General features: G+C 40.0%; 1 protein-coding gene across 2 annotated transcripts in view; it reads right to left on the bottom strand.

Moving 5' to 3' along the window:
* Positions 1-1708: 1708 nt before the first annotated feature.
* Positions 1709-22795, bottom strand: part of EMB2759 (embryo defective 2759) — a 157170-nt gene continuing 136083 nt past the window's right edge. For both annotated transcript variants that reach the window (XM_089394929.1, XM_089394930.1), the window contains exons 4-5: positions 3547-3945; positions 1709-2505 (exon numbers count right to left, since the gene is read on the bottom strand). In XM_089394929.1, the coding sequence (XP_089251055.1) occupies positions 2088-2505; positions 3547-3945 (817 nt within the window). In that variant the 3' untranslated portion in view covers positions 1709-2087. The remainder of the gene's footprint in view (positions 2506-3546; positions 3946-22795) is intronic.

Below are 22795 nucleotides of genomic sequence, written 5' to 3'. Positions count from 1 at the left end.
GGAAAACCCAGTCAACAACTTTTCCTTAATAATTTCATGAGATGATCCAAGACTCTTGACCTAGACGCAAAATTACTCCACACCAAGTCAACCATTTCTTCCTTCCATAGATGATAACCCTTTCAACAATAACTTTGACCTAGCAGCAACAACAGAACTTCGATCTAGCAGAACTTCGACCCATCAGTAGCCCGATAACAACTTCGACCCAATAGTTAGCCCAGCAACAACTTCGATCCAACAATTAGCGGGCCAGTAATAACTTCGACCTAATAGTTAACCTAGCGACAACTTCGACCCAACAGTTAACCCAGCAAAAACTTCGACCCAACAATTAACCCAGCAACAACTTCAACCCAATAGTTAATACAGCAACAACTTCGACCCAGTAGTTAACCCAGCAACAACTTCGACCCAGCAGTATCTTCGTCCTTCCAGCAAATATCCCAGTAAAATCACACGAGTGAAAGAGAGACAAACCCAGAAACTTTGATCTTCCTTCTTTCAACCACTTCACACTTTTTCTGCTCTTCTTCTCTTAGATATTGAACTTGTGTGTGTGAATGTCCAAATGAATTTGAACTGCTTCAATATATAGGCATCTGGTGAGGTTGAATCACTCTATTTGAGGCCAACTTGATCTCCTTGAGGCCGACTTGGTGTGGAGGTGACAAATGACTTATTTTACTCGATATTAATTATATTTACATGATTCAAAAGCCCAAGTAGGGTCTCTTTAAATGGACAATGAATCTAATGACTCAGTATAAATCCTAGAAGTCCTCAATGGGGACTCTGACCTAAAACATGATGACCCAAAGCATGAAACCCATATTTTAATAAGTCATATTAATAATAATAATAATAATAATTTTTCACTCTTTTGATAAATACATTTCATTGTGACTCAAATACAATTTATGAAAACAAAACCTAGTTACATTCTTCAACATTCCCCCCGTGTGGGTTTTCCTAGGGTAAATATTGTGTTCGTGTCGTTGTCTCTCCATGATCCTACTAGCATTTCGTTTCTATTGTTAATGTCTTTTGTGTAATTACTTTATGATGAGTATGAATGTAAGGAAAATTAAATTAAGAAATCACAAGTAATTATCAATTTAGAAAACCTAAGAAAAATTCAACAAGATGGATAGGTTTCATTTCATGTACAAGTTTTAATCAAATAATCGTTTTCTTTGCCACTTTTATTAAGACGGTTAGATTTCATTTTATGTGTAAGTTATAATAAAACCATCATTTTCTTTGCCCCTTCAATTAATCAGATGGAATGAAGACTAGGGATGGATTGATATAGAAATATTTTAGTTTTGTATTTGCCAATTTTTTTCTTCTGTATTTATAAAATACACATTTAACATTTCACTACTTAAAAGCATAAACCAAACACTTCACTACTTGAACTATGTCAGCTATATTGACAAGTAAAAACAGAACTTTCCATTCACATCCTTGAATTTGTTGAAGAATACCAAAACATTGACAGATTTGATAGAGAGAACCAGCAGTTGATGAATCATCTCAGAAAAAGAGAATGGTTGTCACTGACTGAAATGTATGCCTGAAATTGAGAACATGGAAAACAAGCATCGACGAAAAAATGAAACAAAGACTTTTGTCATTGCTTCAACAACCAAAAAAGTTCAATTTCAGACAAACGGCAAAGCAATAATACTTTAAGAAAAGGAGGTCGGACTGAAAAGGGAAAGATAAAATTATAGCCTTAGTCATCTAAAGGTATATGAAACAATTTATCACTAACAATTTAAACAGCAGTGCAAATTGCTTAAGCGTTCTGCATCTGATGTGCTATTCTGTTGCTTGAACTCACAATTTTCATGTTTCTATGGCGCATATGAATACATTTCTTTCCACAGAACACAATAGTCATGCATAGTCTCCACTGTCCAGATGCTTAGAGTTGTTTTGACATAGAATGCAAATTTCAGCACTAAAATTGCCAATGTTGCACCTATTGAAATAGGATTTCACTTAGAACAGAATATATATTATACCAAAACTCACGTGCAAACAAGTCCCCAATAGGAGCAATATGTACCTTGATGTTCCTATTGGGGAAATATCTTCCTCAGGAATCCTGTTATGGCACGCCATCGTGGCCAGTTATCCTCAGCATAGTCCTGTATGGCTTCTGATATTCGTTCTTCATATTCTCTACGCTTTTGCTCCAAGAATTTCTTGAATCCCCCACCCTTGAAATAGTACACAAGTTCAGACCTTTTGCCCTCCAAAAATTGCTCAAACTGCAACAACATGGGTCGTGTAAGATCACCATTCTTTGCAGCTATGAACGTAGTCTTTCCCATAATTACAACATTGGTTGCAATTCTTATGCAATGAGCATAAACAATCTGACATAATTTGATATAGACACCCATCATTAAAGGCCCTATAATCCACAAAGGTAGTAAATCGTTGGAAGCACGAAATCCATATAAGACTGTAATAGCCAAATAACAAGAAAAGCTGCACAGACACAAACAAAGTGGTAAAAAGAACCCATCAGATTCTCTAAATAAAAATAGCAAAGTAAGAATAACTTAACATGCTTTGATAGGACAAACAGTTACTAGACACTAAAAGGCTCTTGTATGGAACCAATGCAGTAGTCTGCTTTTTCATCATGAATAGCTAGTTACAACTCACAGTAGCATTTGGAGGTGTTCTGGTCAGAAGGAGATATGATATAACTTCAGTTATGTTAATAATTAGAAGTATTCCAGCCCTCAGGCAGGTAAGCCAAAACATCATCCTAGACTAGCTATTACGAAGTTATGGAAAGTGTTTTAGCTCTGGGGCAGGCATATTGTGTAAAACTCCAAGCTTGAGGATGACCTAGGAATTCACTTCACCCAAGTCCTATTATGATTTGTAAGTGGCTATGGAACAGCAGGTAGCCTATGTTAAAAACCGCAGTTTACTTGTTTCTATTTTGCTACATTTCTGGAATTGTTATAAAACCTTTGGACACTGGAAACAAATGATATCAATGTTATTTAGTGAAAATAAATTATTTATTGTTTTCCTATTTCTTCTATGAATGAAGCATTGTTTAATATAGGAGCATTTCCATGATTGCTATTAGATGCTACTGATCATTTTATGTAAAGTAGCTGCAACACAAGGAGAATATTTGTGGTTGTTTTATCACGCTCTGCTCCATAATAGAATAGAGAGGTTTTTTGGTCAAATTTCTGCTCATGCCTTATCTCAGCATGCATATTTTGGGGGCACAGTTGTCACTGTCCTAAAATTATCAATTTAGGACAGACAAACATAATTAGCTACAAAAGATATTTATTTTTCAAGTTCCAAATTAAGGGAAAAAAGTAAGAGATGTCACAAGTGAACACTAGTTGTTTTGATAATACATATTAATTAAAAACACCACCAATATGAAAATGGCAGTCTGAACTAGCATCCATTTCGTGTCCTTTCTTTTGGAAAATGGGAAAGGGTTGCATCAGTATCCTTTAATCTATGTCAAGACCAAATACAGCTACTTACAATATTGCCAACGGCCACTGGATCGAGACATCTAAGCTCTTCCAAACCCCCAAAATGGTGTGGTCTAATCGGGCCTCTTGTAATTGTTTAATCATCTGATCTTTGTCGGGGAATTTCGGCCTGGATTGTGGATTTTGTAAAATTTCCTTGGCTAGTTGAATAATATTCTGCTCTTGCAACTTAGTGAACCAACTTGAACCTTGTGCTGACTGGGGAGAACTCTTTTCAGCCCCTTCCATTCCTTGCCATGCACGTGATAAATACATTGGAAGACTCCACAACTTTTTACCTTCCCTTCCATTAGAATTATTCTTCTTGGTAACCTCCTGAAATGATAAGGTCTTCAAACATCGGAAGTTTACTCTTAAAACAGGTCCAACAGCTGTGCTGCGAACAATGCTGCAACATTGCAACAAAAGATACAAAAAAAAAATCAATTCTGAACTCTGGAGTAGGTTCAAATGAAAAGTAGACGTAGAAATTTGAATTTATAATTAGATTTCATTCAATGAAGAGTTATTATATCAACCAAAGAAGCACTTGACAATCACTTGTATCTTTCAGTGTGATAAGCTATACACGTGCAAAATATAAATCTGCTATGTTTTACTAAGTTTCATGGATGGGAAGACTGGATAGAGTCTTGGGGATGGCTGAGGAAGCCCTTCAAATTTCATGGGATGCCAAGGGACAACGCATAGTGAAACCACACCTCACTCCCCTAAAAAATGGAGAAAAAAGTATAGAACATATCAAGAAAAATTAATTTTACTATTAATGGCTAATCACAAATAAGCATGATGGAACATAGATACAGAATTTGAAATTTAAATAGATGAAGCTTTCATTTCCACCGAAAAAATCTATAAAAAAAAATAAAATAATAGAACACTACGTCATGATATAAAAGTTTTAGATGCTGTTGAATATTTGATACATCATACATGATACAAAAATTAAAATATAGATGTTTCTAATCACATGCAAACGATAATTTTTAGGCTTCAGGAGCGGATAAATTGGTTGGGACCTCAAAACTATAAATTGGTTGGGACCTCATCTATTTAAAAAATATAATTGGTTGGAGCCCATCTATTTAAAAAATAAATAAAAAGCAAATGAAAATAAGAATCAACAAATTAGCTTCCCAATGAAATAATCAAACGTCATTCCATCGCAGAGGAATAGGACTCATACAAACTGTAAACAGAAGGCTTAGATTTAGCCATGTCGTAAGCAGCTACCATACCAAAATCACTGAACCAAATAGTCATCATGAGAATTTGGAGTTCTTATGTATCCACAACTAACAATGAGAGTCATTCATATATTAGAAATTTGTTGAATATACAAGGGGTCTTATCAGTAGCCTATGCAGGAAAAAAAGCCACAGTGCTCAATTGGTTTGGAGCCTGTGTGTCCCAATCGAGGAATAGATCCATAGCTTGCTAGAATTATGTATGTCTAATATTGTGAACTGCAAAGACCAATTCATAGATCATATCAATGCATCAAACATCAATATAAATGTGATGTACTTCCTGTTGAAAAGTGTAACTAGGTTCAGTCTTCATATAATCATGATGTTATGTACTTGATGAAAAGAGAGAAAATTATTATTATTATTTTGTAGCATGGGTTTCATGCTCAAGTCAACTTTATTTGTAGGTCAAACACCCATTGAGTGCTTCTAGGTTTTGTCATTAAGTCAAAAGAGTCATTGTAATATGTTGAACACCCTTTTGGGCATATTGTATCTGGTCAAGAGAATTTATTTGAGTCAAAGTTTACCTCCAAGACAAGTCGGCCTACACAGTGACAAGTCGGCCTATTAGGGCTCCCTAGATGCCTATATATAAGATGGAAGTCGACCACATTTGAGGACATTCATTCAGCTAAAAGAAGTTCAATCAAGGAGAACAAGAGAGACCTAAAAGGAGCGAAGAAGAGGAGAATACAAGGAGAAGCTAAATTGAAGTTTTTGGGACTGTTTTTGAGCTAAAAGTTCTCACACGTGCAAAGAGACTAGGGCAGAAATCATTGCAGAAAATCAGTCATAAAGGAAGCCAAAATAAAGTGCCAAAAATATCATTTTGCAGGCCAAATTGTCTAGGAAGAGAAGCCTAACCCAGCAAACAAGAAAGAAGGAAGAATTCACCATTAATTTCTCACACATGCCAACTGGGGTTTCTGCACTAGAAGCTGAAATTGCAGTACCGATGCAGCAAGCCAAAATTCTGAAGAGAGGCTGAAATCTCAAGTCTTAGAGCAAGTTTGACTGGTGCTGATTTTGTGGAAGAAAAGATCATCAAAGGCAGGTTTGACTTGTTCTTGGAGGGGACCTTGACTAGGGTCATAGGTCTTGGAATTCATCATCTGAACATTCTATAAGAAGAGAAGAATTCTTGTGGGTTTTCCTCTCAGGAGGAGAGGTTTTGGCCCTGGCTTACAGCCTACATTTTGTGTCCTCTTGTCTCATTGTATTTCATAGTTTGGTAGCGCTTTGATGATAAAAACATAGTATAATGAAGTGAAAGAAGATAATCAAGTTAAGTAAAAATACATTACAAGCAGTTATCTAAGTAGGAGAAATCACCTAATCTAGCTGCCCCTAGATTTCTCAACATGGTATCAAAGCTAAGGTGACTAGAACAAGAAAAGGCAGCTTGAAGAAGAATACACAAGAGCTGAGCACATGGAGATCATCAAGAAGGGCTAAGAAGCAATCAAGGACATCAATCATCAAGGAGAAACAAAAGGCATCAAGATATCACAAGGATCACATCATCACAACCCTTGGAAGAATAAGAAGACCTCAAAGACCCTACCTCCATTCTAGAAGGACTTCCCACACTTGAAGCATTCTTGGAAAGCTAACACATTCTATAATCATCATCCAAAGGAGGCAAGAAGGCCACTTCATCATCAAAGAAATCAAGGCAACAAGGCAATCTCCCTCTCCTAAAAGGGAAACACTGTCATCTTTGAAGAAGGAAGACATCATCAATGAAGCATCCTCAACTACCATCATCAAGAAGGCATCTTCAATTATCATCATAATCGAAAAGGAATCAAGTTGAACATATCATCATCAAAGGAGCATCTTCACTTGACAAGTATTTTATATTTTTATGTCTCAATCTACAAACCAAATAACTACATTCTGCAAGGAGAATAATAAATTGGTTGGGACATCAAACTACCTTACATGGAAGAAGAAAATAGATTTAATTCTCATGGAAAATGAAGTTATTGAATATGCAAAGGGCTCCATCACCAAACCATATCAAGAGCAAGCTCAAGCACTATCAAAGTACATGAAAGGAGAAATAAGGGCACAAAGGATCCTCATAGAGTCGATCAAGGATTCTCTCATCCCTTATGTTGCAAAGTTAAAGACAACGAAGGAAATTTATGACAAATTGGTGGAGTTGTTTTTTGTAAGCACTACAGGAAAAATCATATCTTTAAGAACCGAACTATGCAAGATGAAATCTCAAGGGAATAAGGAATAGCTTCGTATTGCATGAAGGTATTTGAAATTAGAGATCAACTACAAGAGATAGGAAAAGTAATGTCTGATCGAGAGATGACCACCATTGTGCTCAATGCACTACCTGAGGAGTGGGGGGAATTTGTGTCAACCATCTATGGGAAGAAGGAAACCACTCGATTCAGTGATTTGTGGTCATTGTGCAAAATTGAAGAATCTAGATTAAAGGCGAAGAACGATGTGTTGATTTTTAATGTACCTTGGACAAGTGATTTCCCATGGGTTAGTCCCTACCTAAGTTACTGGAAACGTCCCTCCCAAACCCCAAAAACATCGTTCGGTGTTTCAAAAATGGAAATGGGTACGATACGGCATGGAAACAGCACAAAAACGTTTTAGTTTTTTCGTAACGCAAGATCTTATTTTTGAAACGTTTAAGTTATTTTTAAGGGTTTTGGATCCGTTTCCAGAGTTTCCTGACTTGGATATGACGTTGAATGTCATGTCTCATATGATTTTGTTTGATGAGGAGGCACCAATAATTGCATCTTCAAGTGGACATGGCAGCAATGCTCCCACTCATGGAGAGGATCCAATTGATGATGTGAATCTTAATTACATGGATGAAAACATATTTGATTATATGTAAATGTAATTTATGATAATGTTTTAAACTTTTGAACAATGGACATTGAATACCATAATATGTCATATGATAGTACACTGCCAATCATAGTTCAATTTTGTAATTTGTACTATGTAGTGTGCATTTAGCATTATTAATTTTGGTGATGATGTTGATGATTGAAATTGGAAACAAAACTTGATGATATGTTGAATGTTATAATAATCTCTAATGATGATGACAATGTTTAAGCTGAATTGGTGATGATGATTTGTTTATGCGGAATTCATGATGATGATTTTGTATTTTTAAATATAGAATCTAGATTCTAAAAGATGAATGGTAATATGAAAGTTTTAATTTGCCATATATATATGTTGTTTCCTTGTCGTATCATATCCGTATTTTTTGAAAATTTGTCATATCCGTTTCAAACCCCATTTCTGTATCCGTTCCCATATCCGTTTCAATGCAACTTAGGTCACTACCTAGGGAAAAGTGTCCAAAATAATTCTTTTCCTAAGTGTGACTTTATAAAGTGAAAGTGACTTTATAAGTGGTAATGTCAATGTTAAATTAGAAAGAGAAAAGTGACTTTAGACATAAAGTACAATATGGGTACTTTATTTAATGGGTGAGTTAAAAAATAGAAAGTGAGAATTAAATGCACATTTATTCTCATCCCTTGATCTAAATGAATCTGAGCCATTAGATCTTAAGGTTGCTCAAAATTCATTTAGGGAAACAAAAGGGGGAAAAGAAAAGAGAGTGCATTCATTCTTCATGAGAGCAAATTAGAGAAAGGACGCTGAGAGCTGGAGAAGTTCTGAAGGAGAAATTTGTTGTTGCAAGCTGAAGGAGTGATTTATGGGCAAAGTTGGGCACAGAAATCAAGGCATAGAAAACAACATAAGGTACAGTACGAACAACATTTAATGTTGTAAGCGTCACGCCATTCGAGAGAAGTTTTTGAGATTTTTTTTTAAATTCGTACAGTCTGTATAATAGTATGAAAATCCATACAACTCGTGAACTTGAAGAGACAGAGGAAGCCGAAGGTCGAGAAGACGCAGAAGGTGTAGCAAAAGTCGAAGGTCGAGCAAAGAAGGAAACTAAAGACAGAGCAGTAGGACAATTTTTTGACCTGATCCATCAAGGAAGAATCTGTTGAAGTTTCTAAGTTTACTTAGTTAGAAACCCTCCATGCACTTTATCTGATTTATTCCTACCTACTTGTTATTTTCCTTAAAAAGTTATTTCCAATGTAAATATCGAAAATAAACACTAGTTCATGCTCAACATATTACAGATCAGCAACTAAAAGAAACAGAAACAAACACGCCATATGACACCAATATTTTTGGACTAAAGTCCCTGAAAAAACCCAATGTGGGAAAACCGGTGCAACTATCTAAGGGTTTTCTTATTAAGCAATATCAGAGTACAATCTGGGTGTCGAAACTGGCCTACCCAACAAAGAATTTCCTTGGCAATAATACCTCACAGTTTGAGAAAAATCTCCCGGCTGAAACCCCAGATAATCCTTCCAGTAGCTAATCAGCAGAAATCTGCCCCAGAAACCCCAGCGTCAGCATCACACTGGATAGTGTCAGCCCCTCCCTATCCCACGTTGGCCCTACGTCACCCCGAATGGGTCTGCGTCAGCCCTAGGATGCCCTGCGTCAGCCCTCTAACCCTCTATGTCAGCAGCACTGGCCTCTCTGAGGCTCTGCGCAGCTCCCGGCTGTCTCTGCGTGGCCCTGCGTGAACATTGGCTGGCTCTACGTCACTCTCCATGGCTACTGCGCTGCTCTCTCGGCACTATCTCTACCTCTCTGTCTCTTTGTACTCCAATGCCCCTCAACTACATCTCTCGATCACTAATTCTATCTCTCTTAGCAAACACCACTCTAGAATAGAATGACTGATCACTCTGGTGTATTCTCCAAGTGACCCTCAAACCTCTACTTATACTTTTCCTGTTGACATATCAAAGGCCGAGATTAAGTCCCTAATCAACGGCTAAGATTAGATTTGTCTTAATCCATGTCTTTTGGACCACTCTAACACAGATTCATATTAATACACATTAATATTTTATTTTCCCTAAGTTTAGACTTAGGGACTCCATTAAAAATATTAATTATTTTAATATCTCCTGATCTGTTTAGAATCTGCCCAAACCCTTTACGGGTATTGGAGATCTCATGTGCCCCAAACTCTCCACCAAATTTCGTGGCTAGAGCACATCCAATCCTACCCCAAATCACACTCCCTCTTAGCAAGGACTATGCTCTAACAATACTCCTCACTAAGTATTACTCTGATCATCCGGCATCGATACCTGTGCTAATGCTAGGCCTTCCTACCCAACATCCTCTGCACTGTTGCCTCCTGTACTGCAGCGCATGGTTCTGCCACTGCTGCATCTGTACGACAGCTCCCTCTACATCCGTGTTGTTGCTGGTCCTTTCTCCCAGTACTGCATCCACACTGCACCTCCTCTCATCATGATGCATCGTGCTACCCACTGCTGCACTGCAACTCAGTTATTGAGAAGTAAGTAACTGTCTCCCAACTGACCTCCCTGTTGGGCTAGAGACACCCACTGATGTTGAAGCTCCCTCTATCGTTGACAAGTGCTCCCTCTCTAACCTCTACGCTGCTGCAACAACTCCTTGCATCTCGCACTGTTGCACAGCTCTCTGTGTCGTCTTGCACTGGTGCAACACTCCTGTGCCTCTCGCACTGCTGCAGCCTACTAGCTCTACGTTGTCTCGGGACTCCTGCATTATAGCTCTCTCTGTCACTCCATCCGTCTCTACCCACTCAGCCAGTCCTGCTACTCCTCGTCGGGGCTCCCGTAGCAAGGTCTAATCCAAGAGGTTGGGTACCTCAACGATCTTGCCCCTCATCGCCTATAGTCCACCTGACTACAGCTCGATGTCTCTCCACTTCCGCTCAAGTTGCGCGTGTGCACTCATGGCACAGTCATCGTTTGTCAAAACTTCCTTCTTTGCCCGTGCCGATGCTACCTTAGTCTCGAAAGAATCTCCCTTACTCTTCTTCCTTGGACACTGGGTCGCATAATGATCCATCTCCCCACATTGGAAGCACTTGAAATTGGAGAGATCTTTCTTCTTCTGCTTGTCTTGGTTTCCCTCAAATGTTAGGGCCACGTCTTCCTCCTCTTGCTTGACTTTGATCCCCTTGCTGCTGCTACCCGTCTTCAATTGTCATCTGATCTCTTCCTGGCGAAGAGCTGCCCACATCTCATCCCAAGGTGGAAGTGTCCCTCTGCCCAGTATACTCTGGACAAATACCTCCTAGTCTTTTGAGACAGCATTCAGGCCTATCCTCACCATCAACTCCTGATCCGGTGTTGCCCCTATAGCAGTCAACTGATCTCAGATCTCATTCAGTCCTCTGAGGAAGGTGTCAATCGGTTCTCCCTTCTTCATCTGATACGACCTCAACTAATTCTCAAGCAGCATTCTTCTCTGCACAGAAGTATGTTGGTACAGCTTCTTGAGAGCCTCCCACATCTCAATTGTCATTTCCTTCTCGAATATGTGTGGTACTACATGATCCTTGACCACGTTAAGGATAATGCTCTTGTCCCTCGCCATCACCTCCTCGTCCCTGTCATTATCATTGGGGTCGACTAGGATAGCTATTACCTTCAAGGCGAAGTTTTGACATGATTTCTGTCAAGTACGGATAAGATTCTGGCCTTCCAGACTGCAAAGTTTGATGCTCCGTCCAGTCTATCCTGGTCTCTTACTCCATGTAGTGCCATGATGCTCCTGTACTTCCCTCTTGGAAGTTCTCTGTTTCACTCCTCTGAGTCTCTACTTCCCATCTGGAAGTTCTCTTCTGGACTCCCTCTGAGTCCTGATTTCCCTCCTGGAAATCCTTTTGCCATTGTCGAGATGCCCCCTACTCTGATCGTCGTGTGCAACCGCACCACTAACCCAAGTTCCTTGTCTAGAAACCCTCGGTAGCAACTCCTCTGGCCTTGCTCTGTCAAGGACTGTTCTAACTATAGTACCTCACTAGCTCCACTCTGCAATATTCCCGTAGCCTTCTAAACCCCAGCGACCTGAAGGTGAGAGCTCCTAGGAACTACGCAATCCCAACACCAGCGACCCAGCCTCCTCAGCCAATTGTGTCAACCCTCCCAACCACTGTGTGGCTCTACGTGAGGCTTCTTTTCCTTCCTTAGCCTCTGTGTTGCCTCTTCCTGGCTCACCCTTAATGACGCAAGCACTGCATCACCCTTCCTTGTCGCTGCTCTACTAGAAACAGCGTCTGTCACCTCGGGATAGCTATTTTCTGCTGCCATTGCTCTGCTCGGCTGATGTCCTTTAGTCCTCCTATGATCTGCAATCACACTCTAATACCATGCTGAAGTTTCTAAGTTTACTTAGATAGAAACCCTCCATGCACTTTATCTGATTTGTTCCTACCTACTTGTTATTTTTGTTAACAAGTTATTTACAATGTAGATACTAAAAATAAACACTAGTTCATGCTCAACATATTACAGATCAGCAATTAAAAGAAACAGAAACAAACACGCCATATGACACCATTATTTTTGGACTAATGTTCCCGGAAAAACCCAATGTGGGAAAGTCGGTGCAGCTATCTGAGGGTTTTCTTATTAAGCAATATCATAGTACAATCTGGGTGTCGAAACTGGCCTACCCAACAGAGAATTTCCTTGGCAGTAATACCTCACAGTTTGAGCGAAATCTCCGACCTAAAACCCTCGATAATCCTTCCGGTAGCTACTCAGCACAAATCTGCCCCAGAAGCCCCAGCATTGCCCTCTCTCTGGACTGCGTCGCCCTCTCTCTAGATTGCGTCAACCCCTCTCTGTCCCACACTGGCCCTGCATCAACCCAGATGGGTTTGTGTCAACCCTAGGATGCCCTGCATCAGCCCTCTGGCCCTCTGTGTCAGCAACATTGGCCTCTCTGAGGCTCTACGCAGTTCCTGGCTGCCTCTGCGTGGCCCTACGTGAACATTGGCTGGCTCTACGTCACTCTCCTTGGCTATTGCGCTGCTCTCTCGGCACTATCTCTGCCTCTCTGTCTCTTTGTACTCAAATGCCCCTCAACTGCATCTCCTGATCACTAATTCTATCTCTCTTACTCACTCTAGAGAATAGAATGACTGATCACTCTGATGTATTCTCCAAGTGACCCTCAAGCCTATTCTTATACTTTTCCTGTTGACATATCAACGGCCGAGAATAAGTCCCTAATCAACGACTAAGATTAGATCTGGCTTGATCCATGTCTTTCGGACCACTTTAACACAGATTCATATTAATACACATTAATATTTTATTTTCCCTAAGTTTAGACTTAGGGACTCCATTAAAAAAATTAATTATTTTAATATCTCTTGATCTGTTTAGAATCTGCCCAAACCCTTGCTGGGTATTGGAGATCTCATGTGCCCCAACCTCTCCACCAAATTTCATGGCTAGAGCACATCTGATGCTACCCAAATCAACACTCCCTCTTAGCGAAGACTATGCTCTAACAATACTCCTCACTAAGTATTACTCTGATCATCCGACATCGTTACCTGTGCTAATGCTAGGCCTTCTTGCCCAACATCCTCTGCACTGCTGCCTCCTGTACTGTTGCCCATGGTTCTGCCACTGCCATTGCTGCATTTGTACGACAGCTCCCTCTACATTCGTGATGTTGTTGGTCCTTTCTCCTAGTACTGCATCTGCACTGCACCTCCTCTCATCATGTTGCATCGTGCTGCCCACTGCTGCATTGCAACTGAGTCACTGAGAAGTAAGTAACTAATCTCCCAACTGACCTCCCTGTTGGGCTGGAGACACCCACTGATGTTGAAGCTCCCTCTACCGCTGACAAGTGCTCCCTCTCTAACCTCTGCGCTGCTGCAACAATTCCCTGCATCTTGCACTGTTGCACACCTCTTTGTGTCATCCTGCACTAGTGCAACACTCTTATGCCTCTCACACTGCTGCAGCCTGCTAGTTTAGCGCTATCTCGGGACTCTTGCATTGTAGTTCTCTCTGCTGCTCCATCTGCATCCGTCTCTACCCACTCAACCAGTCCTGCTACTCCTCGTCGGGACTCCCGTAGCAAGGTCTAATCCAAGAGGTTGGGTACCTCAAGGGTCCTGTCCCTCATTGCCTGTAGTCCGCTTTACTACAGCTCAATGTCTCCCCACTTCCACTCAAGTGGCGCATGTGCACTCATGGCACAGTCATCGTATGTCAAAACTTCCTTCTCTGCCCGTGCTAGCGCTGCCTTAGTCTCGAAAGACTCTCCCTTACTCTTCTTCCTTGGACACTGGGTCGCATAATAACCCAGCTCCCCACAGTGGAAGCACTTGAACTTGGAGAGATCTTTCTTCTTCCGCTTGTCCTACTTTCCCTCAAATGTTAGAGCCACGTCTTCCTCCTCTTGCTTGACTTTGATCCCCTTGCTGCTGCTGCCTGTCTTCCACTGTCGTCTGATCTCTTCCTGGCAAAGAGCTGCCCACATTTCATCCCAAGGTGGAAGTGTCCCTCTGCCCAGTATACTCTGGACAAATACCTCTCAGTGTTTTGAGACAGCATTCAAGGCTATCCTCACCATCAGCTCCTAATCCGGTGTCACCCCTATAGCAGTCAATTGATCTCAGATTTCATTCAATCCTCCGAGGAAGGTGTCAATCGGTTCTCCCTTCTTCATCTGATACGACCTCAACTAATTCTCAAGCAACATTCTTCTCTGCACAGAAGTATGTTGGTACAACTTCTTGAGAGCCTAGCACATCTCAAATGTCGTTTCCTTCTCGTCCGTGTGGTACTACATGATCCTTGACCCCGTCAAGGATAATTCTCTTGGCCCTCGCCATCACCTCCTCGTACCTGTCATTATCATTGGGGTCGACTGGGATAGCTATTACCTTCAAGGCAAAGTTCTTGACATGATTCCTGTCAAGTACGGATAAGATTCTGGCCTTCCAGACTGCAAAGTTCGATGCTCCATCCAGTATATCCTGGTCTCTTACTCTGTGTAGTGCCATGATGCTCCTCTACTTCCCTCCTAGAAGTTCTCTATTTGACTCCTTTGAGTCTCTACTTCTCGTCTGGAAGTTCTCTTCTGGACTCCCTCTGAGTCCTGATTTCCCTCCTAGAAATCCTCTGTCGCTGTCGAGATGCCCCATACTCTAATCGTCTTGTGCAACCGCACCATTGATCCAGGTTCCTCATCTAGAAACCCTCAGTAGCAACTCCTCTGGCCTTGCCCTGTCGGTACTGTTCTAACTATAGTACCTCACCAACTCCACTCTGCAATATTCCCGCAACCCTTTAAACCCCAGCGACTTGAAGGTGAGAGCTCCTAGGCTCTGCGCAATCCCGACACCAGCAACCCGGCCTCCTCAACCAACTTCGTCAGCCCTCCCAGCGACTACGTGGCTCTGCATCAAGCTTCTTTGCCTTCCTTAGCCTCTGCGCTGCCTCTTCCCGGCTCACCCTTGATGACACAGGCACTGCATCACCCTTCCTTGTTGATGCTCTACTAGAAACAACTTTTGTCACCTCGGGATAGCTGTTTTCTATTGCTATTGCTCTACTCGGTTGATGTCCTTTAGTCCTCCTCTGATCTGCAGTCACCCTCTGATACCATGCTGAAGTTTCTAATTTTACTTGGTTAGAAACCCTCCATGCACTTTATTTGATTTATTCCTACCTACTTGTTATTTTTGTTAACAAGTTATTTACAATGTAAATACTGAAAATAAACACTAGTTCATGCTCAACATATTACAGATCAGCAACTAAAAGAAACAGAAACAAACACGCGATATGACACCATTATTTTTGGTCTAATGTCCCCGGAAAAACCCAATGTGGGAAAACCGGTGCAGCTATTTGAGGGTTTTCTTATTAAGCAATATCAAAGTACAATCTGGGTGCTGAAACTGGCCTACCCAACAGAGAATTTCCTTGGCAATAATACCTCACAGTTTGAGAGAAACCTCCTAGCTGAAACCCCGGATAATCCTTCTAGTAGCTACTCAGCACAAATCTGCCCCAGAAACCCCAGCGTCAGCCTCTCTCTGGACTGTGTTAGCCCCTCTCTATCCCACGCTAGCCCTACGTCACCCCGGATGGGTCTGCGTCAGCCCTGGGATGCCCTACGTCAGCGCTCTAACCCTCTGCGTCAGCAACGCTGGCCTCTCTAAGGCTCTGCGTAGCTCGTAGCTGCCTTTGTGTGGCCCTGCGTGAACCTTGGCTGGCTCTGCGTCACTCTCCTTCGCTATTGTGCTTCTCTCTCGGCACTATCTTTGTCTCTCTGTACTCAAATGCCCCTCAGTTGCATCTGCCTTTGCGTGGCCCTGCGTGAACGTTGGCTGGCTCTACGTCACTCTCCTTCGCTACTGCGCTGCTCTCTCAGCACTATCTTTGTCTCTCTGTACTCAAATGCCCCTCAGTTGCATCTCCCGATCACTAATTCTCTCTCTCTTAGCAAACCTCACTCTAGAGAATAGAATGACTGATCACTCTGGTGTATTTTCCAAGTGACCCTCAAGCCTCTTCTTATACTTTTCTTGTTGACATGTCAACGACCAAAATTAAGTCCCTAATCAACAGCTAAGATTAGTTCTGGCTTGATCCATGTCTTTTGGACCAAGCTAACACAAATTCATATTAATACACATTAATATTTTATTTTCCCTAAGTTTAGACTTGGGGACTCCATTAAAAATATTGATTATTTTAATATCTCCTGATCTATTTAGAATCTAGCCAAACCCTTTCTGGGTATTGAAGATCTCATGTGCCCCAACCTCTCCACCAAATTTCGTGGCTAGAGCACATCTGATGCTACCCCAAATCAACAGAATCAGACCCCGAAGTAAAGCCATAGTGCAGACAGGGTCATGTTGCAAAGACTACAAAGACAGGTTTTTTTTTTGTAAAGAAGTTCTTGGAAGCAGTATAATACAATCAAACTTTTCTTAACAGAGAAAATCTATAGGGTTGGAGCCCTTGGGGTTGGTGACTCAGAATTGGAAGGATTGGTGTCCTTGGAGTTGGTCTTCCTAAATTCAAGGTTGGTGCCTTGGTAAGACACGGTCGGAGCCTCATCAAAGTCCAAGTTGGTGCTTGGCAAAACTCATCAGATATTGTATTCAATCTTTTTCTATATTTAATAAAATCATTTCTTTGATTAAAATTGTAAAGAATCTAAACAAGTAATAATAACAATTGAAAAGAAATATTGATTCACGCCCCTCTCATTATTTCCAACAATTGGTATGAAAGCCAGCTTCTTCAGAATCAGCCTAACAGCTGGAAGAAGGATTCTTAAGTTACAATGAAGAATCAAGAAATGACAGCAGGAAGGCTTCCCTTGTTCGATGGTACTAATTTTGGTTTTTGGAAAAAGAGAATGTCTTACTACTTAATGTCCCTTGGACCTGAAGTTTGGAACTTTGTTTTGAATGGGTACAATGCCCCTCCCACTCTTCCTACTGATCAAGATGAAAGGAAAGCATACATTGCAAATGCCAAAGCTCTAAATTCCATTACCAGTGGAATTATTGATTCTGAGTTTATGAAAGTCTTGAATTGTGACTCAACCAAAGAAGTATGGGATAAGATGGTTAGCTTATATGATGGGGACTCCAAGGTTAAGAAGGCAAAGCTTCAAACTCATAGGAGGCAATTCGAAAGTCTGAAAATGGATGATGAAGAAGATATTGCATCATACTTCCTCTGAGTAGCTGAAGTAGTCAACTCTCTTAAAGGATTGGGAGAAAAGATTGAAGAAAGCATTGTTGTCAAAAAGTCATAAGATCTTTCCCCAGACAGATTTGACTCCAAGATAAGTGCTATAGAAGAAATGAAAGAACTAGACACTCTCAAAATGGATGAACTTCATGGAATCCTCACTGCCTATGAGATGAGAAAAGGAATCCCAAGTTCTAAAGATGCAACATTCCAGGCCTCAAAATCAAAAAAGGGAAAAGGATGGAGTACCAACAGTGATGACTCCGATGTTGAATCCGAATTTTAGCAATTTGTACAAAAACTAAAGAAAGGATCTAATCTAAAAGGTAAGCATCCTCTTATTTGTTTCAACTGTGGAAGAATAGATCATTACGCTACAAAATGTTCTCATAACCATGATGGTGATAATGAAGAAGGAAGGATATACAAAAGGAAGGGATTTACTAAGAAGAATTTCCTCTCTAAAGTCTAAACAAGATGAATCTGATGAGGATGAATATGTGGTCATCAAGAAGAAATCATACAAAGATATCTTCCATCACAAAGAAAGTAATGATGAATTAGATGAAGAGAATGACTATACGGGAAGAAAGGAAGTACTATTTATGGCATTCAGTAAAGATGATGAACCAAGACAAGTAAACGAAGAACATACAAATGAATTACTGATAAGTACCATTGAAGAAAATGAGGAGTTACGAAAGAAGGTTATCTCTCTTAAAACAGACAAAGAGGAAGCTAAAAGAAGGGAGGACAGTACATGTGAAAGACGTGAAGGTGAAATAGTATCCCTCAAAAAGGAAATGGAACAAATCAAAAGAATTTGGCAAAGTTCTCAAACACTTGATCTCATTCTCAACACTCAGAAATCTCAAAGTGACAAGTCCGAGATCGGTTTTCCATCAAGTGCCAAGGATAATACAAGAAGCTATGTCAACGTACTTTGCAGCAATCCAAAAGAAGAAAAATCATCTCATCAAAGGCCTGACTCAAATCCAAAGAATGAAGAAAGAGCAACTCCGAGGAAGAAGGTTTATTCAAGTCATGGCTATTATAAACGTATCAAACTATCTTTCTTGGACAGTGTTATTATTGTAAAAACTTTGGTCATCAAGCTAAACATTGCATGGCTCATAAGAATGAAGCACCAGGATTGAAGAATCAAAGAAAAAAACCATGTAGTCTCAACACGCAAGGACAAATCAAGAGTTTCAACTCATTTGATCCTTTGGCCAAATTTGATCCAATTTGCTCATTACGTAATGACAATGGACATAGCGAACAAAATTGCCCCCTTAAAAGTAGAGAAGCAAAAGATGAAAATCCCAATATGGATAAATGTGGTCTAGCTTTGTGTGCTCACAGTGAGGAAAATATTTGGTTTGTGGATAGTGGGTGCTCCAAACACATGACAGGTGACAAAAGGAAGTTTGTCTCATTAAACAAAAAGGAAGGAAACGTATCTTTTGGGAGTGGGTCTGCCAAAATTGTTGGAAAATGAACCGTTACCATTATTAATGGACAAGGAAAGCCTCAAAATGTTTTGTTGGTAGATGGGCTCAAACACAATCTCTTGAGTGTTAGCCAAATCTGTGAGCAAGGACATAATGTTGTCTTCAGCACTAAAAATTGTGAAATAAGGAACTCTTCCTCAGGAGAAATTGTCGTGAAAGGAGTTAGAACATCAGATAATGTCTACATTTTGAACAAAATTCAAGAAGATAAATGTTATCTAAGTCAAACACGTGAAAGTTGGTTGTGGCATAAACAATTGGGGCATACAAGTTTTGATAACTTGATCAATATCAGCAAAACAATGCAGTAAGGGACATTCCAAAGATGTCCAAACCAGATCAAATTGTATGTGGCCCATGTGAACATGGCAAGAAAACTAGAACCAGCCACAAGACTAAAGAGTACTCCACATCAAAACCTCTAGAGATCATTCATGCAGATTTATGTGGGCCAACTAGAACTCCAGCACTCCAAGGAGAAAGGTATTTTGCTTTATTTATTGATGACTATACTAGATTGATGTGGGTATATTTCATAAAATATAAATCTGAAGCATTTGAATGTTTTAAGAATCTTAAAGCTCTTGTAGAAAATGAAAACGATTCCAAAATTAAATGTCTTAGAACGGTTAGAGGAGGAGAATTCACATCTGTAACGAACATGGAATCGAAAGAGAGCTCTCCACTGCTAGAACACCTAAGCAAAATGGGGTAGTTGAAAGGAGAAACCGAACTATTCAAGAAATGGCCAGAACTATGTTACTAGCAACTGACTTGCAACCAAAATTTTGGAAGGAAGCAATTGGAACAGCAGTTTATACCTTGAATCGAACTCAACTAAGACCAAATAATGAGAAGACTCCTTATGAATTATGGAAAGGAAGACCTGCTTCAATAAAATACTTCAAGATTTTTGGAAGCAAATGCTTCATAAAGATCAATGATGACTCACCAGGAAAATTTGATTCTCAGGTTGACGAAGGAATATTTCTTGGATATTCTACTAGAAGCAAAGATTACAAATGCTACAATAATCGACTACAAAAAATAGTGGAAAGTATTGATGTGAAGATTGATGAAGAACTTCCAGAAAAGAAAATTGAAGATCATGAAGTTGACCCCTTTATTGAAGAAAGTGAAGAAGAACCTGAAAAAGAAGAAAAAGATCAAGAAAAACAAAAAGAAAAAGAATCATCTCAAACTCCTTTAAAAGTGAAATTCCTCCAAAAGAATCACTCGGAAGAGCATATTATTGGCAATGTAGATGAAGGAATACAAACCCGAAGAAGGATGACAAGTACACCAAAGAGAAATGATGTTGCTCTCCTATCTATGATAGAACCAGAAACTTTTGCTCAAGTAAGTAAGGATCCTCTTTGGGTGGAAGCGATGGAAGAAGAAATGTCTCAAATCAAGAAAAATGAGACATGGGAGCTGGTACCTCGTCCAAAGAATAAAAATACAATTGGAACTCAGTGGGTGTTCAAAAACAAAATGAATGAAGATGGACAAATCATCAGAAATAAGGCAAGACTTGTCTGTAAAGGATATTCACAAATTGAAGAAATTGATTTTGAAGAAACCTTGCACCGGTAGCTCGTATGGAAGCTATAAGGATGTTCTTGGCATTTTCATGCTCAAAAGGATTCAATGTCTATCAAATGGACGTAAAATCATCATTTTTGAATGGGGAACTCAAGGAAGAAGTCTACATGGAGCAACCAAAAGGTTTTGATCTAGCAAAAGAAAAAGACTTTGTATGTAAGTTGAAAAAGGCATTATACGGTTTGAAACAAGCTCCTAGAGCGTGGTACGCAAGATTGGATCACTATCTACAACAAAAAAACTTCAAAAAGGGGGTGGCAGGAAGTAATCTCTACATGAAGATGGAAGAGGATAAATTACTAATCACCCTTATATATGTTGATGATCTGATTTTTGCTAGCAATGATTATGAAATGAGCCATGAGTTTGCTCAAAATATGTCAAAAGAATTCGAAATGTCAATGATTGGTGAGCTATCCTACTTCCTTGGACTACAAGTATCACAAACCACAGCGGGCATATTTATCTCTCAAACAAAATATCTCAAAGATATGCTTAATAAATATGGAATGGAAAAATGTGCACCTATGAGCACATCGATGACCACAAACTGCAAACTAAGCAAAGATGATGATTCCCCCCTGGTAGATGCAACTCTTTACAGGTCAATAATTGGAGCTCTCTTATACTTAACTGCTACAAGGCTCAACATTATGCAAGCAATGGGAATGGTGGGAAGATTTCAATCAACTCCTAAGCAATCCCACATGTTGGTTGTGAAAAGAATTCTCAGATACTTGAAAGGAACCCCTGAGTTTGGTCTTTGGTATCCCAAAAGCACAAATACTACAGTAATAGCTTATATCGATTTTTTGGTTAGAAGCATGGATGATCGTAAAAGCACCAGTGGAAATGCATTTTTTATGGGAAATTGCATGGTAGCTTGGCTCAGCAAAAAACAATCATCTATATCTCTTTCTACAACTGAAGTCGAATATATAGCCGCAGCTGACTGTTATACACAAATACTATGGATGAAGAAAGCTTTGAAGGATGTCAACATAGAAATTAAATAGCCAATCACCATCCATTGTGATAACACAAGTGCTATCAGTCTCAGTAAAAATCTAGTGATGCACTCAAAAACCAAACATATACCAATCAAGTATCATTTTCTCCATGAATAGGTGGTTGAACAAAACATCAAGTTGGAATATATCAATACCAAGGAATAGATTGCAGATATTTTCACCAAACCTCTTCCCCGAGAAGCATTTGAACATCTCCGTCAAAAGATGGGGTTATTGCCTTAGCATCACACTAAACCAATTCTTAAGATGCCACATGATAGGGGAAGCAGTTTGACAGGGGGAGCAGTGCGACAGCGGGTTGTGCACTCCTTTGCCATTGATGTGAAAGGGGGAGAGAAGAAGAATATTGCCACCAATGCCAAAGGGGGAGATTGTTGATCTAGATTGTCGATGTCAATATGGCAATATTCTGGATAGTAAATAATGATGTGAAGCCAAGCAGAGCAGATCTGTGAAGCAATAGGAGCAGGAAGCCATCAAAGAAGAGCTATCAGAGCAGAGAAGAGTTATCGGAGAAGTGTATCAGAAGTCATAGAAGTAAAGAGAAACCACACGAGCAACGAGCCAAGACAACACAGATCTATTGCATATGCCAAGAGTAAGAGCCATATCGGAGGAAGTAATAAACCATGGTGTTAATTTGGTAACTAGTGCCAAACTCCATGTGGGTCAGCTTATTTATGGCAGCTGATATTTTTATTGGATCCCTCTCGTCGAGAGGTGTAGGATTAATCTAAAGATCATCCGATTCCGATAAATATTTATGGAGAGATGAATTTATGTTGATTATGGATTTATTATCTAGTTGACCAGCAACTTATGTAGGCTCAAGAAGCCCAAACGTCATGTCTATTCAATCATCCACATTTTTAGTATAAATAGAAAGAGACTTTAAGTCATTCTATACACTTACTCTCTTGTGATCTCTCTTCATCCTGTTTTGGGTTTGATGGAGAAAAGATCCAAAAGATGATGCCCTAATTAATTGCAGCCCTAAAACTACAGCCACGTGATGGATGTTATACACTGTTCTTTGAGGAGGTTATACGCTGGTCATATAAAACATAGAGAGAACTCATACGCTGAAGCCCCTACACGCAGTCAAGGGATAAACATTGTAAGTGGAACGCAGTCACATAAAATATGAAACGCAGGGACGCAGTCCAATATAAGTGGAACGCAGTCACATAAATATGG

The sequence above is a fragment of the Pinus tabuliformis genome, chromosome 1_2 (genome assembly GCF_031772625.1).
Source record: "Pinus tabuliformis cultivar Carrire ecotype Pingquan chromosome 1_2, CPIR1, whole genome shotgun sequence".
NCBI lineage: Eukaryota > Viridiplantae > Streptophyta > Pinopsida > Pinales > Pinaceae > Pinus > Pinus tabuliformis.
This window is presented reverse-complemented; position numbering and strand designations above follow the sequence as displayed.